Source organism: Anabas testudineus, chromosome 7 (genome assembly GCF_900324465.2).
Source record: "Anabas testudineus chromosome 7, fAnaTes1.2, whole genome shotgun sequence".
In the NCBI taxonomy this organism is placed as follows: Eukaryota; Metazoa; Chordata; class Actinopteri; order Anabantiformes; family Anabantidae; genus Anabas; species Anabas testudineus.
Window position 1 is genome coordinate 860,411 of NC_046616.1, and position 27,737 is coordinate 888,147.

Here is a 27,737-nt window from a genome sequence, read left to right on the forward strand (position 1 = left end):
CATGATATAACAACAGGAAAGTAAATCTTTTCTGTAGAACCATGTGCAGAAGAAGAAGTTTTCACGCTGCTTTTAGAAACCTCAGTGTTCAACTTTAAGTTACTGTTTAGTTATTGTTGTTATATCCATAGTTATTTAATGTTCTCATGTAAAGCAGATATTTAGTTTAATTAATATAGCAAATGCAGACCTGTCCTCCAACTGTACGGTTTGACTACATTCACATTTACAGATTTTATGGTGCAGTCAGACAAAAGTTCACTTTTTATTCATGCAAATGTGAAACAGGTGGAGACAGAGTCCAAAGTGACTCAACTGTGACCTGTGACATCTCCAGGTTCTCCAGCAGGTTAGAGAGAAGAGAAGCAGCTCACTGAGGAGGTCTCATTCAGGAAGCACCGCCTGTGTCTTTTCTTTTTTTGTAGTTATATATACATAAGCTTCAAGGTCACGGTGTTTGGCTGCAATGGCAGAGAGGAAAGGGACTCTAGTCTTTACTGAAAATAACATATTCAAAACACAAAATAATCATTTTCAAAGTCTGGTCTCAATTGAAAGTTGACTGTCAAAATTAGTCTGAGTGAATTAAACTGACACGTTTTTAAAATGTTTTATCTGTAGAAGGAAATGTTCAATTATTAATAAAATTAAAAGAATAAATAGCGTTTTTCTTTTCAAAAACACAAAAGAGCCCCGTTAGAGACTTCAGACATTTACAGTGGACAGGAAATTAAAAACTACTAAAAACTGTGAACCAGCCCTTTAGACACAGCAGCAGCTCACCGTTCGTTCTCGGAAACTGCATCAGAGTGAGAGCTCCTCTTTGTCTCCTCCTCTCTGTGAGCAGCTCCGTCTCCTCCGCTAGCTTAGCTTGCTAGCTGGCAGCCCAGGTAAACATGGCCATGTCACAGGCTCTGTCAGAGGAGGAGTTCCATCGGATGCAGGTAAGAAAAACGCGGCGGTTGTTATTTCAGGTCGGTGGGCTCACATGCACGTAACTGTCAGTGCTGTGAGGAACACCTGTCAGTACGTAGTCAGCCGCGGCATCACTGCCGGAGACGTTAGCTCGCTGATGCTAACCGTTAGCCGTTCATTATTAAAGCTAGAGATGGTCATTAATGTAATAAAGTCAGGCCGCTGACGGCCCCGTGGACTCGGTTCTGACTGATGACAAACTGAACAAGAACCATCCTCCGTTGACGGAGCAGTCCAGTGTCGTAACGCTGGCTCGGTGTTCAGAGCAGTTAGCTTAGCTCAGCCTTGTCCGGGCTAACGCGTATTTACATTCTGTCAGTTAGCCTGCTAGCTAACATGTTAGCATGCACGGGATCCTCGCCCTGATGAGAGTCACGGGGTCTGAGTCAGGCTAACATCGTTGATCTGCAGGGCTCAGTGTTGTCATTAAATGGAAAGACACACACAGTCAGTCACCAAGTGTGTACAAATAAACCTGAATTAGCTCAGTGCGGTCACACTGTCACCTGTTAGCATGCTAACTGCTGACACTGATGCTGTTTACACACAGGTGCCAGTCTATTAGGAACAGCTGGCACAAAGCAGACTAATCCAGCCTGAAGCACCTAAACTATTTTAAAGAGGTGGTAATTATTATTATTATGTTTATTATGGAGGAGCACCCAAATACAAGGTCTATTTGGAAAATGTCTGCAGTGTTGCAGGACCAGGAGGGAAGGATGGATCAGGTAAAATGGATGTTCAAAAAACTCCTTAAGAACTATGGACCTAAAAGGTTTTTCTGTTACTAAGCTGCAAAACCTTTGTGAAAGCCTGGCAGAGACACTGATATTAACTCTTCATTAGAACTGAATAACTCTTTGTTTTCAAATTGATATTGTGGTTTAGTGTGAGATTTAAATGATTTTAAATGCTGCAGATTCTAAACAGAAGTTTCCACAAACTTCTTGAGTAACAGTGGAAAAGAAAATTCAAGAAATATAAAAGTTTGGTCAGCACAAACAAACACTGAGCTAGAGACAACAGTAGTGTCAAAGTGAAACAGTACATTACTGTCATGTCTGTCATTAGAAACTACAGGATTTTGGTTTTAGACAGTAGGAGGGGGGTTCTGCTCGGTGTCGGCATAAGGCAGCAACACGAAAAAGAACTTTCAGCATGTGAAGAAGCTCAGTCGACTGTGTTTGAGGACATATTGAGGCTGGTTTGGTTGTAATAACTCTTTTAACTCTCCTGTAAACTGAGTACATTGGTAAAATAAAAACACACTTCAGTGGCCTCTTCTCTGTGTGTAAATGTGACCTGGAAAATATTTTTGGCCCGTGTGTCTTTTTTTTCATGCAGTTTTAGGTTTTAGGCTCTGAGCACCTCCAACACGCCTCCTGTGTCCACACACGCTCAGGACCAAAGCTGCTGCTGTTGCTCTGCTAATGTGCTGTTTATGCTGCGCTTGTTGTGGAGGAAAGGTCTGCTCCCTAATGTTAATTTACACGGCCTGGTGTTTGCTGACAGCTGTTAGGTAGTAATTTAATGTTAGGCCTCCAATATGGACAGAGTAAATAAAGCAGAGTACACCTTGAACTTCTGTCACCTCACATGGTGTAGTCAGAGATAAATTCTTGAATAAACCGACTGAGATCTGAGATCAGCCTCTCCCTCTCTCACACACAGAGGTGTTCTGTAGATCTGCTAAGATAGTCAGAGTCATCTGTCCGACCTGAGTGGCGACTGTCTTGCAAACTGAGATGGTCTGCATAGATAACCGTTAACATCATGGTTTACACGACTCTATCAATCATCTTGCTGCCTAATTTAAAGTAACCTGTGCCTGTGGTAATAAACGTTTTTCCACAATATAGGTGTTTTACACATTGTACAGCCTGAATTGAGAAACCTACCGCAAGTATCAAATAACAACTGCACACATGGCTCACAGGCACAAATGCAAAGATTGTTCTCTGCATTTTAAGAATCAACTAAAAAAAACGGCTAATTAGGATCAATTCAGGACGTCTTAACAAGAGACAGCTGGATGAAGCCTGGGGCTCACTAGGTAGTCTGTCATCTGTCAACTGTTTGTTTTCATCTCATTCTCTCTCTGACGTGTTGAAACACAGAGTTGTATGTTCGACGTCGGTCACACCACATCTCTTTACGTTTATCTAAGTGATACTCACTCCTCTTAAACCATTTTAAAAACTGGATTATTAAATGTGCAGCGCAGTGAGAATGATGTAAGGTGATAATGTGAAGTGTGTGTTTGTGTTTTCAGGCTCAGCTGTTGGAGCTGCGGACTCAGAACTATCAGCTGTCTGACGATCTCAGGAAGAACACGGCTGGTAAAACACCTCAGTACTTTCCAGGTTTACTGATTATGTGGGTTGACGGTGCAGTGAGCTTTAATTACTGGTCTTAGGTTTTTACAATAGTGACACTTACGACAAGGAACACAACACAGCAATTTATTAAAGCTGCACTATAACGTGTAAAGTGGTCAACTGCTCAGCAAGAGCATAAAAGTCTCTCATCTGAATTCATAACTGTCTGAATAGAAAAGTAAAATCAACCAGTCCTCAGTCCTGTGGCCCCGGTCCTTTAGAGGTATCTGCTGTTGGTGAATCAAACGTCAGAAAGTAGTGAGAATGCTCAACATTGTTCCCTGAAGGTTACCTGTGTAATTTCTTTTTTTTCCACAAACACCTAAATATCTTAAGAACTGTGAAAAAGCACTATGTGTTTCTAATCGTTTACAAGCCTTCTTAAAGATTTGTGTAGCTTTAATAGTTAGATGCTGTGTGCTGTCTGTGGCATCTCCTCATCGCCACACTGATGGTCAGAAATTCTCTAAATACCACAGACTGGTGACAGATTTCAACACACGTCTGAGAGACCTTAGATGAGGAGTAGGTGATTTTGCTTAAAGAGAACATTACAGATGATCTTTCTGCCATTGTGATAATAGTTCAGTAAGGAGCAGCTGTGATTGGTCGGTTGTTTCTGTCGTCTCTAGACACACCAACAACGTCGGTGATTTGTTTTTACAATTTCTACATTACTTTCCCGCCATTAAACATGTTAAATAATCAGGAAGCCAAGACAGAGCGCTTTTTAAATTGATTCATGTTGGAAGTTAATTGTCTGTCACATGACTGTTGCCCATTGACATCACTGCATATTTGCATCGAGTGAAGCTTGTGTCAGTTTGAATGTCACAATAAACAATTTATACTCCCAGCCGATCCAAATACTTCAGGCCTGAACTATAAATACTCTGCAGAGTGAGAAACACTGTTGAGTGAGGTCATGCACGATCTTTATCAGAGCTCATGAATGAACCTCACTCTGAATTCAGTATGTTTGATGAAGTCATACAGTTCTAAAACCACATGTTACACTACAGTAAGTGAACGTGTATATTGCAGCAGCAACAGCGGAGTTTTATTGTTGTGGTGAAATGATGACGGAGCATGTAGCAGCGACGGTCTGGTATCATAAAGAACACATGTTGAATAGGTCCACTGTATGTGTAGTAATAAACACTGAAGCAGATGCAGGTCGGGGCATTTGCAGTGTCTATGTAAGGACAGGGACATGGGGTTTGTAAGACAGCGACGGGATGTTCAGTGTAGTGAAACTGAGCCACACTGTTGTAAAACAGACAAAACGCAAAAACGCAGTTGCAATAAACTGAGTCACTGTGACAACTGATGGGTTTTATAGACCGCTGGACGGAGAGTAGAGCTGTAACCACTCTCCAAATCCACAGATCAGGTCTAACCTTGTCTCGGAGTTCTGGAAGACATAACTGTGGGTGCTTGTGTCGTCGTTTTGGGCTTGGCTTCAGTTACACCCCGAAGGGGAAAGAGGCACAGCTCCAGTGGTCGAGTGTAAAAATAATCAATTAGAGGCAAATGTGGTGCATTTGAAGTCTCACTTAAGTAAAAGTATGCAAGTATAAGGAGTAAAATGTATGAAAAGTATTAAAGTACATTAAATGTTAATTATGTAATATTAAAATAATAACATTAAATATTGAGTGTTCATCTGTCAATAAAGTGTTGATGAAAAGTAAAAGTAGTTAATGCAGAACAATGTCTCTGTGACAGCTCATAATAACTCAGTTAGTCAGAAGACATGTGGTAGAAGTTATGTGGTCTGATGGGAACAGAACTGAGCTGTCTGGCTCAGACTAGAATCTGACTGGGGAAGAATCCAGAAAACGTTTTCAGAGTCTCTGGTGTCTCTGTGTCTGCCCTCACTAGCAGAGGTGCTAAGTCACATAACTACATTTACACAAGTACTTTGCTTAAATACAGTAGACCTGCAGTGAAGTAATATTCTGGGAGCTGGTATCTGAGTATTGAGTTTGTGTACACTCAAACTCTGTGCTCAGTAGTCCCTCCTCACACGGTCACTGGGTCCTGAGGACGACCTGCTGTAGGTGTCATATTCCTTCTGACAGATTAATGATGATGTCTCTGTGTTACAGAGCTCAATGTCGTCCGTCAGAAGAACGTGGTTCTGGAAAGAGATTTTGTCAAAGCACAGAAGGTAAAAAACAGTTTGTAGAGTAGTTTGAAATTCAGGTGGATTAATTTTATCTGAGTCTGAAGGTTTGACTCCAGAATGTTCAAATTGGTTTGAAATAACCAAAAGTTAATTGTTTTACTTTCATTTTATATTTTGTGTTTTTCCTTTTTGTCTCCTCAGGCTCTGAATAAGAGTAAAAAAGCTCAGGTGAGTTTTTACACACACACACACACACACACACACACACTGCACAGATAAGAGAACCTGAAGAAGAACAAACGTCTTAGTAATGTTACATCAATCAGACCTTTATGGTTCGATGAACTCTCAGTTTGTTAAACAACCGTTAAAGACTCTGAGAACATGAGGACAAAGACTCTGTGTGATGAGACAAAACTAAACTCTTCAGGCTCAAACAGTCTGAAGACATCAGTCACTGGTCATCACCTGATAATACTTACTACTAGTAAAAGTATAAACTATCCTAACAGGAAAAAATACTTGAGTACAAAATGTAACATACTCTTTGAGAAACAGTATTTAAAGTTCTACATTCTCATTTTATACAAGCTTGCAGATACTTACTCTATTCAGGAGAATTAATGGTCTGAATACTTATAATACTTATTAAGGAGAGATTTTGGTTTTTAATTGTAATTAATTCACTTATTCTGAGGTGAGTTGTATTAATTACATTACATTTAAATAGTTTCTGAACTAACTGTCTATTTGTATGATTTTTTGCAAATCCCTAAATGTTGTGAGTCTAAATATTTAAAGCAAATTAACCATTTTGTTTTTGTGCAGTGACAATAATTTAACCATAAACGCTGGTTGTTTTATCCAGGAGGTGGATGCACTGCTGAGTGAGAATGAGATGCTTCAGGGAAAACTCCACAGTCAGGAGGAAGACTTTCGACTACAGAACAGCACACTGATGACTGAACTCTCCAAGGTAACTATTACAGTGTGTGTTTGCAGAGAATATTTCAGATTAACACATAAAATAGAGAAACTAAGTTTTCTGTCTGAAGTCTAAGCAGGTTTGACTTTATTTTCTGTTTCTCTTCTTGTCCACAAATCCCATGTCTGGGACTATATTACTGTGTAATGTGCTGACCGCTAATGTTAATACTATGATTCTTTTATTTCCAGCTGTGCACACAGATCGAGCAGCTAGAACAGGAGAACAAGGGCCTTAAGGAGGGGCGAGAGGCGTCGGCATCTAGTCCCCCACCCAACCCAGCCTCCAGTCCTGTTGATGAAGAACTGCTCCACCTCCAGGCTGAGAACTCCACCCTCCAGAAGAAAATGAAAGGTGTGTTGCTGCAGGCTGCTGCTGGTGTAATCAGGATGGTGAAACCGAGACGCAGCTACTACAGATGGCAGCTGGAAGCTGTGGTAGCTGGTTTCTGCATTAATTAGTCATAAAATGTGATCTGATCTTCATCAAGTCAAGAATATTAACAAATATAATGTGCCTAACAGTTGAGGTGTGATTCTCCTGCAGCCCTCCAGGAACGTTTTGACAAAGAGATGCAGAGACACGCGGTTGTCCAGGGCAACCAAAGTGCTACCACGGAGACGGACGGGCCAGGCAGCACCAACGGAATCTCTGATGTTACAGGGAGAGGGGAGGAACCAGCAGCAGAGGGAACCAATGAGAGACTGGAACAGGTGATTGACAGGAAGAGTTGCATATAGTTAATTTGCTGCTCATTCCTATTGGTCATGATCACACACCTTTAAACACACCTGTAGTGGAGTCACTGCAGATTGATTTGTTACCTCTAGGGGGCCATGGGGCGAGAGGTTTATCACAGGGTGGGAAACACACCTGCACATGACACAGCGCTATGCTTGAAAACGGTCTTTGGCTGCTGTCATGTTTGCTACAGTGCGTTAGCTTGTCCAAATAAAGCTGATGTAAGTTTGTTCAGAGGCCAACAAAGTGGTGGTGAAATCATTAATTTAGTCGAGCGTGTCTGGTACCTGTTCTGTGTAAATAGAGAACAGGTATGATGAGAAACTGAGAATCACAGACAGGATAGAAAATGTCCTTGGAATCATCGACATAACTGTGTAAATGTAATTTTAATGTTTTTACTTCTGTTTTTGCAGACGGACGCTCAGTTGGAGAAGAAAGAGGAGCAATTACATGGTGAGTGTCTTCATCTCACTGCAGACAGCGTCTTCTTTTAAGACAGTTATAATTCAGTAATGTGTGCATGTGTTTGTTTTATTGTTAAATATGCTGAGAAGGAAGGTGCAGTAAAGAAGAAGTGTTGAACAGTAAACATGAAATATTTTCACAGTTGTAGAAATATGAGTTATGTTCCCTAAGGTCACATGAAGCTTTGCTTTCTGCTGCTTGTTCTTTTTAACCCTTCCCTAAACACACACTGTACCAATTCATTCATTTTAAAGGGCTGTGTGTTTTTTCTTTGCTTGATTTTTGTCAGATTATATCCCCTATCAGATCATTTCAGCATCATTTGGATAATTTTACAGATTATTAATAAATACGAATAACAGTAAATAATAATAACAACAACCATCCATGGACACATCTTCCTTCTACAATGATCAAATCTCAGGTTCAAATCAATACAGGCTGAAGATGTGGATCATAAGATAAAGCATAATATTTCAGGCTCTGTTATTACACATCATTTAGTGCTGGGTTTGAGCATGAGAATGGGATTTATTATTCATATGAAAATTATAGACTGTCCCCAGTTCTTCTTTAACATGCGCAGTGAACTGATGTGTTGTAACGTGTATCTCAGAGACTAAATCATGGCCAGGCTTTATTTACCTGTTTCATCTGCTCACTAACGACCTTCTCACATCCTTAAAAGGACCAAACTAGTTAGTCTGAAAATAATCTGCAGAGACTTAATCCAGCACAGTCACCATCTAAACATGTCAGCGCAGGTTGTTTGTGCAAAAACCCAGAGTAGAAAGCAGTTTAGTTTAAGTTTTCTTTGGTGTTTTGACTGTTTCCACTGTCATTGTGATGACTTAATGTGGACACCTTCAAGTTTCCTCTGTGTTAATTACATCACAGAAAAAAAATGGAGCAACTTGATAAACTATAAACAAATGAGTCTGAGTTTAACGCTGTCACTCTAAAAGACCAGGGCCACACGGCAGATGATCCAACATCAGCCTATTCAGTTCTCTATTGTAGTTTTGAGGCAGTTTAGATTGTGTGGCGACACTTTGAGTTGTGGTGCTATGACGTAAAGTAGAAAATATCCACATACAGGCCGAGCTGTGCATCGTGTGGAGGATGTAAATAAAAGCCATAAGGGTGACTTACAGACTTTATCTCTGCAGAAGTTTGTTGTGACAACATCAGCTTCCAGGAAGGAAATCAAATTTAAAGCTGATGTATGATTTGTTTGTTGATGATTTGTAAGACGTGTTTGTAAGAAGCCGACCAGTTTGGCCCTTTTATATGTACATAATATTTTATACATAAATTCTCAAATACTTGCCTTTACTCTGTTGCCTGTGGAAAGGCTTTAATCTGTTTTAGTACAGGTAATTCCACGTCTTAAAGGTTTTTGTTCTTTCTGGCCATTATTTGGTTTTTATTTGGGAATTTATGACAAACCCGCAACCTGTCATTATTTAAGCGTAGAGCAGCTAGATGGCTCAGGGCAGACACACACTACAAGCTGAAGAACAACTGAACATCAGCAAACGAAGCATTAATGAGGCTTCTAAGAAATCTTCCCACTAATGTACTACATAAGGTACCATCTGGCAAAGCTGCAAAACCAAAACAAATTCACACATTTTATTGTGCTTCACTGACCATTTATCCAGTGTTAAGTAGTTTAATGACGGTTGGTGGGGTGAAGGTGAAACATTAAACAGCACTAACTTTAGAGGTTAAAAGGTCACAGCTGTAGAAGGAAATCTACTGTTCGTTGAAAGGGTTAAGGGTTTTACTACATAACACTGATTCCTAATCATTACTTAATGAGTTTTGCTTTTAATGCTCAGAATCAATGGTGACAGAGATAATTGGTCATAAATTGAAGTACACTGTGGAGCCAACAAAGCTTCTCTTCACATGTTCCTCACCAGAACATGTCGTGTATTCAGCTGTTACCGCTGCTTCATTGCGACATGTCACGCTCCACAGGATGCCTTTAACAACAAAAATGAAGTGACTGTGAACATCTTGAGTCATGAGTGACACACTCATAGCTAGACAAACAAAACGATCTGCATACAGAAACTCTGAGCTCAGAGCGCAGAGCTCAGATAAACCTGCTGTCAGTGAAGGCACCTGAACACACCAGTAAACCGAGAGGTTTCACAGCCGTGTTTGACTTTGCAGCTCAGACAGAAAATTCCCAGATTCTAACCTGGTCAAACTCGTCTATAGAAAACCTTACAGACGTCATGTAGCGTGAGGAGCTTGTGTAGTGTGTGTCTGGCCTAACAGACTGCCCCTGCTGTGTGCGGCGCCCCCTTTAGGCCTGTCAGAGAAGAGCGTAGAGAAGATTGTAGCTAAGCAGGCAGCGCTAGGCTGGTCGGCTGCTCTCTGTCCAATAACTCACTGCTTTGGACCAGAGCTGGAGATGGCACTGAACACCGAGCAGGAAGAGAAGAGGCTGCTGAGGGAGCAGATCCACCACCTGGAGGTACGAACACCCACACTGAACATCCTGCAGAGCAAGTCAGCTGGCTGACAACATCTGCACTCAGTGATATTTGAATTAGTTGACCAACACGTTTACTGGGGAATTTATTGAAACTGACATATAACTAAGACTAAATATTAGTTAATTGTAGCTCTGTCCAGTCACATTATTAACACAGTTTCATTTTCATTCTGCTCCCTGTTCAACATCAAAAATAACCTGCAGCCTTTTTTAAAGATTTACATTTAGTTATTATTAGTTATTATATAAATAACCTGACCAAACGTTTAAATATTAATCATACCAGTAGTGTAAATGAAGTATCGTTGTATTGCTGCAGTCTCCGGTGAGTCAGAGCAAACTGAAAAGATTAAAATCTAAGCAGCTGCAGATGAAATGACCACATGTTGTCTGTGAAAGAGAAAACGAATGAATTCATGACAGGAAGCAGTGGTGAAATGTCAGCGTGTACCAGACAAACAGACTTCTGCAGCTCTTTAATAACGTCAGCTTGTGTCCTTTTCACAGTCTTTTATTATTCAGAGTTTTTAAATGTTCTGTAACATTTAACTAGAAACATACTTTCAGATAATTGCAGACTCTTGATCGTTATGTTAAGGACAGTTAACAGTTCTGGTAGTCATTAACAGACATGGGGAGAGGGAAAGAATTCTTTGAAAGACTGCCTAAAGGTTTTCACTTCCACTGAGCTGTTTGCATGATTATTCATCATAGAAACACAGAATCACAGTAATGGAAATGTCTTGTATGTTGTTAAATCTCGGTCTTGGTGTTGTTCTAGTGTGTTACCTAACCAGGAGTTACTGTAGTACTAGTGTGTATATTATTATAACAGTTGTACAGAGTACCTAATGAAGTGTGAAGGTTGCAGTAAGTTGGATAATGAATCCTTTCTAAATGTGATTCACTGTGAGACTGTGCTGAAAGTCTTGATGTTTGCCTGCAGGCGTCCAAACAAGCTGAAATCACCAAACTGCAGGAGGAGATAACAAAGGTAAACTTAGTCCTGGCATTGATTGATCTTTCTACTGATCGAATGTTTCTATTGTCACAAACTGAAACCTTTACCATATGTTCTAATTGTTTTCCTGTCTGTGTCTCCTGCAGCTGTCTGACAAACTGAAGAAGAAGCAGGAGAGGTGAGATATCAGTAAAATTTCTTTGTTGAATTCAATTCAATCTTATTTGTATAGAGCCAAATCACTACAGAAGTCATCTCAAAGCACTTTACAGTATTTAAAGTTTAAGACCTTACAAACAAAATAAAAAATCAGCATTGTACAAGTTAAAAGACCACGAAGAAGATGTTACACAGAGTCTCACAGTGTTTGTGTTGGTGCATTTCAGACTGATCACAACTGAAACAGAAACAGTGATGGATGGAAATGTTTGTGTTTCTGTCTTTGTGCAGTTTTCAGCGTCTGCAGGGAGAAAAGGAGGCGCTGTACAACGACAGCAGGTCAGAACCACACTTATACTGCACTCACTTCTACTGTACTACTACCAGTACTACTGTCATAGTACAATATAAGTAGTAGTATTAGCTCTTACTTAAGTAAAATGTATCAACACTTTTTCCACTTTCCACCACAGGTTACAGCTACTTCTACTGCTAATACATCTCTTTCTGCCACAACTACTGTGACAGTTACTGTAAATACTGCGACACAGTACTATTAGAACAGCTGCTAGTATTAGTATTAGTCCTACTGTTATACTTTGTACTCCTTTATCACTACAGCCTCTACTGCTACTACTGGTACGATTATCACCACTTCTAACCAGCATATTTAACAGCTGCTGTCTGTTGTATGTTTCTCGTGTCGACCTGTTCTGTTTCTGTTTCTCTGCAGGACAAAGATCGATGAGATCAACCAGCGGAAAGATGAGGAGCTGAAGGCCTTGAACACTCGAATCCTGAAACTGCAGTCGGATCTCACGTCAGCTAATCAGGTCACAGTTCAATGACACCAATTCACCTTCACGCTTCACTATGACTATTGATGATAAAGTTGTTCTTCATTTTTACGCAAACTGCCTCTTCTCCAACTACAGGTTTTAACTTTAGTTGAAATCCAGAGATCCTAACCTGTGTTTGTGTTTTGGTTCAGATGGTGGCAGAGCTGACCGAGCAGCAGCAGAGCAAAGAGAAGGAGCACGAACTGGTCCTGCAAACTCTGAAAGACCAGGTAACACACACAACAACATAACGAGGAAATACTGAAATTAAAAGAGAAGGAAGAGAGGTGGAAGGACTGGAGCTGACCAAGGTGAAAATGAAGACTGTGGGCAAGAAACTGTCGGACAGAGTGATAAAGGTTGAGAGTGCAGATGAACAAGGAGCCACATGTTTGTATTGTGTTCAGGAGTTTTAGCAGAGAGCTAAAGGAGGAGCAATAAGGTGAAGAAGGTGACAGTTGGAGGCAGCGGGGAGGACTGGTTGGTTGGAAACCAAAACAAATCACTGGGCCTGTTCTGTGTCGAAGTGATTCGTACTGACCAAGAACAGTTTTCAGAAGGTGAAACAAATGTGGTGTAAAAACAGAGGGAGAGAGAGCTCGATAATAAACATTGATTTTTCTTACTCGAGCCTTTCATGGGATGGAAAAAATACAAATGTGTTTTCCAATATCCCTCTGGCAGTGGGATCGCCCGGTGTCTGCTGCTCTGTTTCTGATCTGCTCTCTCCTTCTCTCTCATCCCTCTCTTTTGTCTTCCTGTTCTTGTTTCACTTACCTGTAGGTTTCTGCTTTTAATTCCTTTCTACATTAATGCCTATTTTGTACTTTTATTGGTATGTTTATTGCTCCTTTTTTCCGGTTCCTTTTCCGACTTCATGTTCCTTTTGGTTCTGTCCATCCCCTTATCTCTGGTGTGCGCTGGTACTGCAGGTAGCCAATCAGAGTGCAGTCAGTCAGGAGCAGGTGGACAACATCCTGCAGGAGAACGATGCTCTGAGGACAAACCTAGCTGCTCTAGAACAGGTAATAAAGCAAGAGAACAGCACTCCTGCTAAAACAGGAAATGTACTTTGGGAACATGACATAGAACCCTAACACTGTGACACATCATGTAGAGGAGGACTAACATAGCTGCCTTAATACATGTAATATACAGTGAGAACATTATGTAGAACCCAGCATGTTATCTACACCATAACGAGACCTAGATCCCTGCTCTAGAACATGTAGAACACCACAGAATGACCAGTTTTTATAACAGCAACACTGACCCCTGATCATCTTGATTTTAAGAACCCTGACCAGAACTGCCGTAGAACTGGTCAAATGGGTGTAAACTGACATAAAGAACCCTAAGAACACAACACTAGAACTGTTCATCATCATAAAGGAGTTCAAACCCAGGGACTAAACATGAATCGCCTGAACAATTTTAGCTGAGTCTTGCTCAGTATGAAACTGTAACCCATCTTACAGGAGAACAGTGCTCTCAGGATTAACCTGTGTTCTCCTCAACAGGTAATTATTCCTCTGATGTTACCCCGAGTCCTTACCTAGAAGATTCATTTTAGACTGATGGCCTCAAACTAATTTAGGTCTCAATAACATTTCCTAGTTGCCGTTCTTTAAAACTGAGCTAGAGCCTTAAACTTCCTCTCTGAGAACCAGGGACAGAACATTTAATATTGTCTTAAACCTCACACATAGTGGATCTATTCATGTTCTGAGTCGGCCTTCAACTGTCTCCATCTCCTGTGCTTCACTGCTGACTTTACTTACCTGCACCCTGTGGACTGGTCCAGTAGATGTGAGACTCTATTGTCATCGTTTGTCTACTGTCAGTTCTCTAACATCTGCTGCCTCCTGCTGCTGACTAGAGCTGTTATGAATTACACTTACTAATTCATCTCTTTGTTTCTTTTGCATTAAATGTCTACTGTACACACTGTCTGTACTCTGTGGCTCCATACTGACTCACAAATAATCTCCATTATCACATTCTGCACTGAAGGCTGCTCACCGAAATGAAAACTAAAGATAAATAAAGGTTTTAAATCATGTTTAGATCCAGACGGTGAAGACACAGGAGATGAATCTGTTGCGTGAGCAGCAGGAAGCGCTGACGACCGAGCTGCAGCAGAGACGAGCTGAACAGGAGAGTCTGTTAGCTCAGAGAGACGACCTCAACTCACAGCTGCAGGTAAACACACACACACACACACATATAACATGAAAGCTGCTTTATTCAGTGTTTCCACGATACCTGAATTTGGGGCCTGTAACACAAATATAGTAGTAGTATAGTAGTATATAATAGTTGTCAATATTGGACTGCATCATTTTTTCTTTAACTGATGCAAACTGCACTTTATGATCACACATGCATTTTACTGCACATAGAACATAAAATACCACAAACAGAAAACCTAAACTGGAGGATGTGTACACGATGTGAGGAGGTTCATGTTAAAATAAAGCCAGTGTGAGCAGCATCAGCAACTTTTCTGGGCCATTTTACACAAACTTTTAGACTGTACCAAGACACATTTTCAGGCATGCTGGATTTTCAGCGGGTCAAATGAGTCCCTGAAACATCAGTGGAGCTTTAACCTGGACTGTCAACGCATTGTACCGGAAAGCCTGATTTGTGTTGTGACACAATATATTGGACCAATTTCATCCCTAGTAAATCCTTTATTTATTCTATTTCTTTAAGGAGTCAAGTTTTTCTAACAGGAAGTTGTTGGAGCAGTTAACAGAAGAACAACAAGAGAAGGAGAGAACACTGAGAGAACTGGACGAGGCTAAAAAGGTAGTGTACTGTTTGTTGGCGGAGCTCAGTGGGAGACAGGGTCTGTAGACCTGGATCGGGGAGCTCAGGTACAGAGCTGCTGTTGAGTTGTTCATCAAACATGCTGCTGCATTTTGGATCATCAGCAGGGCGTCGATGGCAAGCATCTGATCAAGGAACAGGATGGCACATGTTGGTGTTTCTATAGTTATGAGGACTCACTGATATAATGCATCCACTAGTCCCTCAGCATAACCCTAACCTGAGTAGACTCATAACAAACACATGACAGCATTAAGCTCATAAAGATGATAATTTTCATCCCAAACATCATGAACAGGTGAATAAATAATAATAAAGAGTTCACACAAGAAAGAGGAAAAGACTAAATCCACATACAGTCAGAAGAGTAACAGTAAAATAAATAATATTGAATTAGGATTAATATAAATAATCATAACATGTTGAAGAAACTACTTCTAATGCTTCCTCTTCAAGATTTGTTAATCATCACAGTAAATGGATAAAATGCAGGAAGAAAAGAAAAGTCCATATTTAGTTGTAGGTCTTAGCTCCTGGGGGAGCAGACTCATTTTACCTAACTGTGGTTGGATGTACACACTTTCTGCCTTTTAGCAGTGTACTTGTACTACAAATGTGGTAGTACTACCATTGTGGTAGTACAAGTACCTCTTTACTCAGTCACACTGTGGGAACTTTTCTTCCTGTTATTGGGCTAAGTCTGCAGGAAATTAATGTGTGTGTGTGTGTGTGTGTGTGCGCGCAGACCGCAGAGAAGAGGAAGGCCATGTTGGACGACATGGCCATGCAGTTAACCCAGGAGAAGTGTGACCACAAGGAGGCGCTGTCAGACCTAAAACTGCAGCATGAGAAGGAGGTGAGACAGAGCTGCTGCTGCTTGTCTTTGTGCTCCAGCTGCAGATGTTCATCTTGTCTTTTCCAGGAGGTGTCTTCGATGTGTCCTTTCACTGCTTTACTTCACTTTGTCTTTGAATCTTGTTTTTTTAGATGCTCCCTGACTCTTGCTCTCGTCTCTTGAGCTGTGTTTTAAAAATGTGTGTAACACCAATCTCCTCCCCCTTCACCTCTCCTTGTCTCTTCTCCTTTCCTTTTCCTCCCTTCTGTCCTCTTCCCTTGTCTGTTTTTCTTATTCCTTTTCTCCTTTATTTCCTCTCCTTTCCTTGTTTCCTTTCCTTCTGCTGTTCTCTTTTTCTTTCCTCTCCTCCCTGCTCAGATCCTCGGGGTGAGGGCTCGATATGAGAAGGAACTCAGAGGACTCCACGAAGACAAGAATCGCTCTGAGGAAGAGATCCGACAGCAGCTTAGGGATGAAAAGGTAAAACGGGCAAACATCCTCATGACTCATTTTCTACTGCTAACAGAGTTTTAGATGTGTTGTCGTGTGTGTTTCAGGCTCGTACGAAGGAGTTGGAGGGTCTTCAGCAGAAGGTGGAGGAGCTGCAGGCTCAGGTTCAGTCTATGGAGGGAACCAAAGGCTGGTTCGAGAGACGTCTCAAAGAGGCAGAGGTCAGAGTACTGGGTGCTCAGTGAAGTAGTGACTGAGTCTTTGGTACCAGCTCCTTCCTTGTGTTTCCACAGTTTTTTATGCAGCAGGAAGTTCTGGACACAGTGTGTGTTTCAGATTTGTACAGTGTCCACAGCAGACGTGCTGTGTGTCTGTTTGTGGTCATTTTATCCAGCCTGTGTTTATTTATTTATTTACTGTTTTTAATTTTTGGATTTTTCTGTTTTGTGAGTGTTTTCCTTAAACCTCTAAATCTGTTCTTTACCTTTTTAAACTAAATAATGTACTTCCTGTTAAATGTCTTGTGTATTTCACCACCATCTATTCACATGGTTAAAAGTTTGACTGCTGTTCAGCACTTTGATCAGACTTTGTCTTTCTGTGTGTGTGAGCAGGAGAACATAGAGAAAAAATCACTGGAACATCAGGAGAACATCAAACAGCTGCAGAAAGAACACGCATGTCAGCTGGAGGTACGCACACACACACACACACACACACACACACAGATCAAGATGTTATATGTGTGTTATGTGTGTATAAAAATAAATAAATGTGTGTGTGGGCGTTTGTTTGTACGTGCACTGTGTGTAGGTGTATTGTGCATGTTGAATCTGGTCCAGCTCTAATTGAATGTGTGTTTCTAATTAAAGTGTAGCTGTCTCCATGGCAACACAGCCAGGCTAAATCCTGTTAACGGCAGATCAGAGTGGAGGAGGAGGAGGTTCATGTGAGCACTGACAGTCTGTTAGAGACTCAGAACATTCACACAATCTGTCAGCATGTTGGACTTTCTTCCTCTGCTGCTTCCTGTCACCACACTGACCCGTTTTTTATACAAGCTGACATCAAAAGTGTGTTGGAGGTTTGACTTGGAGGTGGGTCGGTCACCAGAACTCATTCCTGAACTCTGTGAGCCGTGGGTTCTGTTCTGTTCTCTACAGCCATGTACCATAGTGTTCAAAGGGGGCACACCGTGGGATCAACATTCAAAGTGCAATAAAATCCTAATTAATTAATATTAATTAATGGACACTGATCAGATGACCTCCTGGTGATGAGTGTTGTTGTTTAACGATGCCTAAAACTTTCTGACAGGTGGAGAACTAAGAAAAGTAGCAGTAGATATTCAAAGTTCAGACACCTGAACTTATTAAAAGGTCCAACAGTGATTAGGTTCACAGGTTCTTCAGGTGATTTAAAGAGTCTGATAACCGACCAATAAAGCACAACCTGCTGTGCATCATGGGACATATCTTTGGGGATGTAATGAGTCATTTCAGCCAATCAGATGTCCAGGCAATTGTTGCAGTTCTCTGAAATTCTATAGAGACAAACAGTTTCCTCAGAGACTGAGTTTGCTGATAACTGGTCTGTGTGTGTTATCTGCTGGATAACGGCCTGCTGCTACGAGCAGAACAAGGAAAGTTAATAACAACAGTTAATTAATGGTGAGAGAAGTCTAATTAGCAGGCAGGTCAGGGGCTCGTCAGGTACTGCGAGTTTGAGTTGATCAGTTATCAAACTTCAAACGGTAACAGCGCTGTCAAAAATAAAATAATCAGGTATCTTCAGGATAGTTTTCATGAGTGCACAGAATAAACCTTTCTTTTGTTATTTTATCTGCGTCAGATTTGCAATAACTTGCATCTCAGTCAGACTTGAACCAGGGACGCAGCAGAGCAGTCATCCAACGCCCCTCAGCCACCAGGGCCCCAGATTTTCTCCTTTTACTGCTCGTGTTGCTCGTTTTGCTCTGTTGCTTGTATTTCAGTGTAATAAAATCTGAACGCCTCACCAATGAACACAAAGCTCATTTCTGCCTGATGAGCTCTGACTGTGTGTTGGTGATTAAGGTGTGTGCTATTACAGGGAATTAGCAAACTTGGATGTTTTCCTGCAGAATTACATGACTCTTTCTCTCTCAGGTGGGCGGCTGCAGCCTGTCACTGTTTTAATGTAGATTTCAGTTAAATTAATTACCAGCAAAAGATTAGCAGAGAATTAAATGCAGTTTTTTTTTTAAATTAATCCCCTGGTCAGCTGGATTAAGAGTGCAGGGGTGGATGATGATGTAGCTTGTTTTTAATATTTCTTTCAACCTTTACTCCCAATGAGAGGAGAGAGGGCAGTAGAAGAAAAGTTTCTAAGAAGGGTCTCTCTCTCTGTCTACGCTGTTTTGATCGTGTGTAGCTGTACAACTTGTCTTATTGTTGTATAAATAAACTGTCTTTGACCGTTTGTGTCCTTCAGGAGAAGCAGTCAGAGATAGAGGGATTGAAGCAGCAGCTGGTGGAGGTGGAGAAACAGAGGGATGAACACAGCGACACTATCGCGAAACTCAAACAGGTAACGTGTAATTTGTGTTTGTCAGCAAATCCCATGTGAAAATCAGTTTATTCCAACTGTGTTCCTCAGAGCTCCATAGTCAGTGACCCACAACTCTGTAGTTTAGTTTGACTCAGTCCTTCATTCCCCATCCTGCTGCCACAAATAATCACTAGAAGATAAATGTTGATTAATTCGCCACTGAAAATAGTTCCTCTCCTGTTTGTTTGATCAAAGCCACAGTGAGAAGCTTGTAGGAAATCAGCCTTTGTTCAAAAATAAAACCCAACTTACTGCAGCGCTGTGCTGCACCTGAGCTTTGGATTTACACGTCACATCACTGTGAGAAAGTTTGGGATTTGTATTTGAAAGAATGAGCTCTACATCCACACATCTAGACTGACAGAGTAGGGGAGTCAAAGAGAGAGAGACAGACTAATAACATGATGTTGGTTACGTTTCTCACGTTCACTACTCGGTACTTTCTGTCTTGTGTTTGTATTATATCCCATCAGGAATAAACTTACCTGTAATCTTGAACCTTTTTATAATGTGTGACCATCATCCATCTGCTCTGTCTCTGCAGGAGATAAAGGACACTGTGGACGGTCAGAGGATTCTGGAGAAGAAGGGCAGTGCGGCGGTGAGTTGGATGTTTATCTGACTGATGTGACTGGATGGATGAGTGGACTGATGGACAGAGCGATGAATGGATACTCAAACAGTGGAGTTTGAATAGAGAATGAGGGTGGATTTTACAGAGTAATTTAAGAGCAGCCATGCATTGAAAATAATAATTAGAAAGTAAATCCCTGTGTGTGTGTGTGTGTGTGTGTGTGTGTGTGTGTGTGTGTGTGTGTGTGTGTGTGTGTTCGCAGCTGAAGGATTTGAAGCGGCAGCTGCATCTGGAGAGGAAGCGAGCAGACAAACTGCAGGAGAGACTACAGGAGATCCTGACCAACAGCAAGACCAGGACAGGTACACTCGCTGAACAGGTGGCTCCGCCTCCGGTGTATTATAAGATCAATAAATGAGTTTGTCTGCAGAGAGAAAAGTAGCTGGATGAATGTTAGTCCTTCCTAAAATCCCAGAATCTTTGTCTGCAGGTCAGTAAACACTGAAAACTGCTGATAATCTGTGTCTGTGTCCACGGTGTGAGGAGCTCTTCTTCTTCTGCTGCTTCTTTTTGTTCCTGTTGTTGCTACTGTCCAGAGTTGCCATTATGTTTTGTAGTGTTCATATGGGGAACATGTCCGTGTGCACATCTGTCGGAGGGAATACACAGTAACCGTACTTTAGGCTTTTGTTGGTAGCAGACTTTCTAAAGCTGTGGTGTTCTGCTGCTTACTAATCACGTAAAGCAGAGTATTTAAACACCCTAAGTGGACGGTGTTCCCTTTTAAACGCTCCAGTAAGGAGAGACAGCAGCACTTCGCCACTGTGTGTGTTTGTGTGTGTCCTAAGTGGCTGAGATGTGATTGTAACGTGACCGATGGGTACGATAATCGACGCAGTGCTAATCCTGCATCAGGAGGTTTTGGCTCAGCCCAGAAACTTCTGCTTAATATTTAATGCAGCGCTCCGAATCCCAGAGCTGAGGTGGACACACTGGCGTCTGCAGGCAGCACGCACACACACACACACACACAGTGTTTATTTTTTGCTGTTTCTCAGATAATATTTTTCTTTGTGTGTTTTCTGGGGCTTTTCTTTCTTTAACAGTGTTTCCGTCACAGTTTTTACTCATTTTTACACAACACACACACACACATACACACACTCACACACACTCTGTCCTCAGCATCATGTATAATCTATGAGTAGTGATGAATGTTTAAAAGCCTTTTCTGCACAAACCTGAGAATCAGACATTTTAAAGTAGCCTACTTATCTTACTGCCCACTTCCAGCACCTGTCTTAAAGGGACGGTCCACGGGCTTAAAGGGACGGTTCAGTCTTCAGGTTTCCGGCGTTAATGAGACGTAGCAAGAGTTCACAAATATATAGAGGGAAAAGTACAAATAGTTGTAAGCAAGTAAAAGCAAGTACTATTTAACATTTTAATTAGTGCTAAGTACTAATTACTGATTAAAAACAAGTACAAAAAGCAAAAGTAGTCATTATACAGGACGGAATATGTTTTAATCATTAGTTATTGATGTTAATGTGCTCCACTAATTTAGCAGAAGGTAAAGGTGGAGCTGATTTTATCCTTTATGTTCTGTTTCATCTGGAATAAAAATCAGCATTTATTACTTAATTAGATTCAGCTTTAGCCATCAGCATCTGGAAAGTTACTGAAGCCGTCAGATACATGATGTAGTGGAGGAAAAGTACAACATCACTACTTTGAACTGAGAATTAAAAGTAACAAGGTGGAAAGACTAATAAACTGGTAAAGTATAAGTACCTCATTTTTTTCCATGCTGCTAAAGGAACAGTCTGCTCTTTGATAACTGTTCATCCCTTTAAACCTTAACTCTGAACCTCGAGCAGACCGCCCCTTTAAACCAGGAGAACATCCAGTGTGCAGAGGACTGAACATATCCAGAATTCATCAGGGTCAACATAAATCCTGGATATATCCTCTAAATATAAGTCAGAGAATGTTCCCTAAAAGCCAGTGGATCTTTCACTGCTCTCGTTAAGGGCTCAGCGTTAAGGATCATTGGGTTTGTGTTGATTCTCCTCTCAGGCCTCTGTTTGACGTAAATGTCTCCTAATCACACAAATACGTTTATATTCTACAGCCTTTCATCATGATGCTCTTCCCTTGTCTCTCAGGTTTGGAGGAACTGGTTCTGTCTGAGATCAACAGTCCCAGTCGGACTCAGCAGACTGGAGACTCGTCCTCTGTCTCATCTTTCTCCTACAGAGACATGATGAAGGAGGCTCCGCCGGCCAATCAGAACAAGGTGGGTGAAGACGCTGCAATAACCCTCTTCAATCCGAAACTGTTCGACTTGCACTGCACAGTTCGATCGACTGGTGATGTGGAGTTCCCACTTTTCATAAACGCTCTTCAGCTACAGAGGACGTTGGATGGTTAAACTGCTCAAAGGACACAGTCCAGTCAGAAATCATCGTGTCTGTCATGTCTGACATTGAATCGTCGATTCGGTCGACCAATAACGCAGTAGATAGATCATCTGTCATTACCCACAGTCTTTTTCCCCATTTACAGAGTCGGAGCTGCACACATGAGGTTTGCTGAGAACAAACGCTGGATGAACAACTAGAGAAACATTTGCTAAATGTGACAAACAGTGTAATTCCTCGCTCGATGCTCACACACACACACACACACACAATGCCTTACAGAGATGTGGGAGGTGCAGTAGCTCTGTGAGACATTTACATGAGCACTGTCTGTAGAGAAGCAGAATCCATCCCATTCACCTCTGTGGCAGGGTCACAACCTCTCGAACAGACCCCTCTGTCTGTCTGTTGCTGTTACCATGGCGATCACAGCCGTAATGTCCCATTGTCCTCTGTAACAGACCGTTTTCCATTGATCTGGTCTCTGAAGTTCTCTGCTGCTATTCTTACCTCCTGACGCCGTGCGTGTTTCTATTGATAGAAACTCTGTAAATAGAGTCGGCAGGTTCTGTCACAACATGAAACTCCACCGACAGGTCGGCGTACGCGCTACATCATCACCTGAGAGAGAATCAAGCGTGATGTGCGTGACTTCTGACAACGGTTTAAGACGCCTGTCAGACCTCAGTGAGGTCTTATCACTGAGGAACAGCTCCACTCCGATGTACCACTCACAAGTTCAATAGCTGCATGTGCTGCAGTGATCCCAGGGGCGGGGGCCAGGTGGCTTGATAGTGTAGTGGTGAGATCACTGTTGTCCATGCAGAAGGTCGGGGGTTCTCATTCATGTGGCCTACCTCCTTACACGTACCCTGCTTTTGCCTTGTACCTCACTTGTAAGTCGCTTTGGATAAAAGCGTCTGCTAAATGTGTAATATACAATATATTATATTATAATACTGAGATTCTTTGTTAAGCAGCTGATGTTCGGAAGAATGAAAGTATTTTACCTCCGTTAAACTGTGGTGAAGTCTGAGCTGATGTTTGATGCACCAACATGTCTCTGTGTGTCTGCCAGTCTGGAGGAGGCAGTCCTCAGTCTCAGCGCCCAGGTGAACTGTCCGATGACGAGGTCGGAGAACTGTTCCAGCGACTGGCTGAGGTTCAGCAGGAGAAATGGATGCTGGAGGAGAAGGTGAGGATGTGTCTGTTACCACGACCACTATTTAAATGTCCCGTTTCAGTCAGACATCACAAAGTCTCCAGAACGATCATAAACATTCGTTATGTCCTGCTCCAGTGTCTGTTCTGTTTTTAAGCTTGAAGCCTGTTCGTGTTGTTGATGATGCATCATTAATGTGTCAGTATTTCATCTGTTAGTGTAGGTACACCTTCTCTCTGTCTGTTTGGATGAAGGTTCAGAAATCAAAAGATAATTTGTGTTTTTTTCTTTTTTTTTCTGGAACAAACACACTGTTTGTTCTGCAGGTGAAACATCTTGAGGTGAGCTGTTCGTCGATGGCTGAAGACATCTGCAGGAAGAGTGCCATCATAGAGACGTACGTGATGGACAGCCGTAGAGGTAACATGTTTTCTCACTGTCACGTCAGCAGCTACAGTTTGTCTGATGAGTCAGCATCAACCCGTCTGTGATGGTTGAAAGCACGAACACATTAATACTAATAAGTTTGATCACCTGCTTGATGTTTTGGCCATATTGCAGTTAGGACTCTCAGTTCCTGGTCAGAGCTCTTTAAACTGCTCAGATGATCTTGATTCATGTCCTGATTCGTGTCGACTCAGCTCGTCTCTAACCTGTTGGTGACACTTCATTATAACCACTCTAATCTGCGGCTTCGGCTTCCTCTGAGTTTATCTACAGGAGCAAATGCTCAGAGAAACGTCCTGTGGACAGTTCACGTTTATTCTCTGTTAATATCTGAACTCTCGTGTTGCTAAAACCTCACTGCTGCCTTAATTAAGTGAACATATTAAACTAACTGCGTCATGGAAAAAATTAAAACTCTGATTCTTCTGGTGTGAATACACTCAGAACTGAAGAATCAGCAACAGGAAGTTTGAGCTCTTCAAATCTAAAACACGAGCAGTTCATTGAGGACGTGAAATGGATTCAGGCTCCAAACCACCTGCAGTCTGACTGGCTGTTCGTTTGGACTCGGAACCTGGTACCGATATGAGACGTGAACTGTTAATATAACCTGCTGCAGGTTGCTAGGCAACAGTTGAAGGACTAGTGCCTTGCTCCAGAGACAAAGTTCAAAGGTCATTACATTTTGACACTACTACAGAAAGGAAATTTTCATTTAGAATAAATTTAGACCTGAGCAACGGAGTCGGAGGCAACGAGTAGAAACAAGGTCGACCAGGACAGCAGAGGTGGTTGATCAGGCAGCTGTTTGCAGCTATAATCCAGATGTTCAGGTGTTAAATATTTACTCTGCACAGTCGGTGTCCTCCGCTGCTGCTGCTCTACTAGAGAAACCCAGCAGCTCCAGGTCTTTTGGCAGCTGTGCATGCCCACATCCTGACACCGCCTCCACCTGCTGCACCGATGATGTTTGAAAAGTCAGAGCGACGTCTCCGCTGCCTGTTTATTTTCTAAAGATGTGCAGATCGGGTCTGATCGGGGCCTGAGTCTGGTTCACTGACCTCAGAATGTGTGTGTGTGGATGCAGCAGACGGAGTGGCTCCCACTACCCTCCTTGTGTTTTATCGCTGTACTGTCGCCCCTGTAAAGGCTTTTAGTGTTTGCTGTGGAGGGTTAACGTGCAGCTGGTGGCTCAAGTGTTTTTAAAAAGGCCTCAGAGCTGCTGTAAAAAGTCTTCAGGTGAATCAGCAGCTTTATTCTCTTTAATACGCAACCAGTGTTCAACAGTGGAAATGAGACCAACACAGAAGAACTGACTGTAGCAGCGTCTCCTCTCTTCTCAGACGTGTCGGGCGGTGCTGTTGGAGGATCTCAGGGAGACAGAGGAGGTCTGGGTTCCGTCCTCAGAGATCTGGTCAAACCAGGAGACGAGAATCTGCGAGAGATGAACAAGAAACTGCAAAACATGTTGGAGGAGCAGCTGACGAAGAACATGCACCTGCAGAAGGTAACACACACACACTCTCTCCCTCTGATAAAACACAGTCCTGATCTTTCAAGTCTTTGTTGAACACAACCATTAAACATAAAGTTTAGATCTATGGTGACTGATAAAAACACCCAAACACGCAGCCGCATGTACGGCGCACCTTCACTCTGTATGTTTAGTAAAGGACACGAAAGATCAGGACTCAACTGGTGAAGATCAGATCATGTTTAATGACCAGTTCATTCAGAAAAGCAGGAAATTCGTTAGTTTTACTTCATCATGATCAGCATAAAACGGAAACTCTTCAAACTTTAAAGATCCAAAATATAAAGTTTCATACAAACAGAGAAACGGCAGATCAGAGAACAAGCCAAAAGCAGGTGATCATCACCTGCTGTCAACAGTATCATTCTCATCCGCCAGTCTACTAACCGTATCTCTGTCTCTGCAGGACCTGGAGCTTTTGTCCCAGGAAATAGTCCGCCTCAGTAAAGAGAACAGTACTGGTGTTGCACCTGGCTCGGGGTGAGACTATCACCTGAATCCATCCGTTCATTCCCTTCCTTGTCACTACTATTGTCCAGCTGGTGGGAAGGTATGGGTTGTGCTCCGACTAACACCTGGAACAAACTCTTCTTTTGCCATTTGCTGCATTCATTATGTGAGACCTGCTGTGGGCTCAGACTACTGTCTGGAGCTGTTGACATGTCACTATTTTGATCTGCCTGCAGGGCTTTGACTAAATGTTGGAGAAACTAAGACTCATTTATGTTGCTGTGAATGTACTGTATTTAGACTGCACCACTGACTCCTGGCTATCACCTGGAAACACATTATGACTGACTGTGTTTGCTTCCACTGGTTTCTTTTTTTTTTTTACATTATGAGGTCTGTTTGATCCCTGGCTATGTCCTGGACACATGGCTTATGTCTGTATTATTGGTTTCTATGTAAAGTTTATCTGTGGTGACCTGGCTATTTCCTGGACCTTCTGTCTGCAAATGTTAATATTCCATCTAAAAAAAAAACCCTAGGGCCTGTCTATGTCCTGGATTGTCTTAGTGTGCAAGACTTTTCTCAGATTGCAACTGTAGCTTTGGTTCAGTTTGACAAGTCAACGTTCGTCTTTTTAAGCTGAGCTTCAGGTCACATGCAGGGGGGGTCCTCATCAGTCGCTCTAGCAGTGGGTCGGCCTGGAACTTTGTGTAGGCATGGATGTGACTATGTTCTGGATTTCAGGTGGGGATGATTCTTCAGCTTCTATCTGAAAAGAAAACAGACGTAGAAAATTTGAGATTTGTAAGAAATGGAAACTTTAACATTTAGTTTGAATCTGACCCGAAACATAAACTACATCCAGCAGCAGTCGAATCTTAAACTGTGAAACCTGATTTTTACTGATTACTGTAAGTAAACGTAACGTAAATGAACGCGATTGTTGGTCAGAAAACTGAAAACGCACCACAACAAGCTACAGAGTAGATGAACAGATGGTCCAGCAGGACAGGGGGTTAACACCCAGCAACGACCTCCATGAAATGTGAAACACAGGACGAAACAGCCCCCACCTCTTAAATCACCCTGTAAAATCAAACAGCCCCCACCTCTTAAATCACCCTGTAAAATCAAACAGCCCCCACCTCTTAAATCACCCTGTAAAATCAAACAGCCCCCACCTCTTAAATCACCCTGTAAAATCAAACAGCCCCCACCTCTTAAATCACCCTGTAAAATCAAACAGCCCCCACCTCTTAAATCACTGCTTCCATCTTTTAACTCTTCCGGATTTTCAATTCATTTTTCCCCCAGTTTTTATGTTTGTGTTGGGCCGGGGCTATTTCCTGGACTAACAGCCTATCATCAGTTACTATGTGAAGCTTTCTTCCTGTAGTCTGGATTTAAAAAGAGTTCTATTCAGATGCTCTTTTGGGTTTTAATTAAAAAAAAGAATGTCAAGAATTTATCTAGTTTAAAAAAACTTGAGCTTGTTTAAGTGGAACGTCTTTTACTCGCTGGGATTGTTCTGGATAAAACCTTTCAAGTGAAAAGCAGCTCACTCACTCGGTTTGTGGATAATTCACCGTTTTTTATTTTGGATTACTTTAACATTTTCGCACACTTTAGTTTTTGGGACTATTCTGATCTGCTGCAGAACAAAGTCATGTTGTGAGTGTTGTGTCCGAGTAACTTTGAAAGACGAACACTTCCTGTCTGCTTTGCCTTTCTTCTCCTGGACTTTGGATTCAGCTTTAGCTACATGGCCTCTGACTACATCCTGGAATATACTCTGCACCAGGCCCTGACTACGTCTTGCACTCAGTGCTTGCAGCAGACAGTTTTATGTTGTAACTGCCTGTAAATCTGCTTCATTTTTGTTGGACATTGCAGAAAATCGGATGTTTTAGTATTTTTCAGTGGAGCTCCACTCGTTTATGGATGTTGTGAAGAATGAATTTCTTTCTGCAGCCAGAGATCCTTTAATAACTATAAGAAGTGTCAGTTTAAAAAATCTTAACTGGAAAAGATGAATTCAAAGTCTAAATTTTCATTTCAGTACCTGATAAAAGTGTTGAGAGTCAGATCGGACTGACTGAGCGGGATCAGTCTATGTACTGGGCAGTGAGTCGGCCTTTTGCTTTTTGTTTGACATGTTTAAATCTGTATATACATGCTGTGATTTGACTTCTAACTGTACGAAGAATCGACTGATCTATTTATGACACTGATGATCATGACGCTAATTATTGTAACTATGAGAAACTATAAAATACTGTCTGACAACGA

General features: G+C 41.7%; 1 protein-coding gene across 3 annotated transcripts; it reads left to right on the plus strand.

Moving 5' to 3' along the window:
• Positions 1-798: 798 nt before the first annotated feature.
• On the plus strand, positions 799-27,737 carry gripap1 (GRIP1 associated protein 1). 3 transcript variants are annotated; one of them, XM_026367431.1, is made up of 29 exons: positions 799-944; positions 3,248-3,314; positions 5,465-5,526; positions 5,686-5,712; positions 6,353-6,460; positions 6,661-6,823; positions 7,016-7,182; positions 7,627-7,666; positions 10,003-10,169; positions 11,137-11,184; positions 11,298-11,329; positions 11,602-11,649; positions 12,044-12,143; positions 12,302-12,379; positions 13,082-13,174; positions 14,217-14,351; positions 14,868-14,963; positions 15,730-15,840; positions 16,198-16,299; positions 16,377-16,490; positions 16,884-16,961; positions 18,742-18,837; positions 19,403-19,459; positions 19,695-19,794; positions 21,601-21,731; positions 22,934-23,050; positions 23,344-23,437; positions 24,808-24,971; positions 25,405-27,737. In XM_026367431.1, exons 1-29 carry the CDS (start codon positions 897-899, stop codon positions 25,480-25,482), a joined length of 2,721 nt encoding a protein of 906 aa, XP_026223216.1. In that variant the 5' UTR covers positions 799-896; the 3' UTR covers positions 25,483-27,737. The 3 variants fall into 3 exon arrangements, with proteins under 3 accessions (XP_026223216.1, XP_026223218.1, XP_026223217.1); XM_026367433.1 differs by having other exon boundaries at positions 10,099-10,169; XM_026367432.1 differs by lacking the exon at positions 13,082-13,174.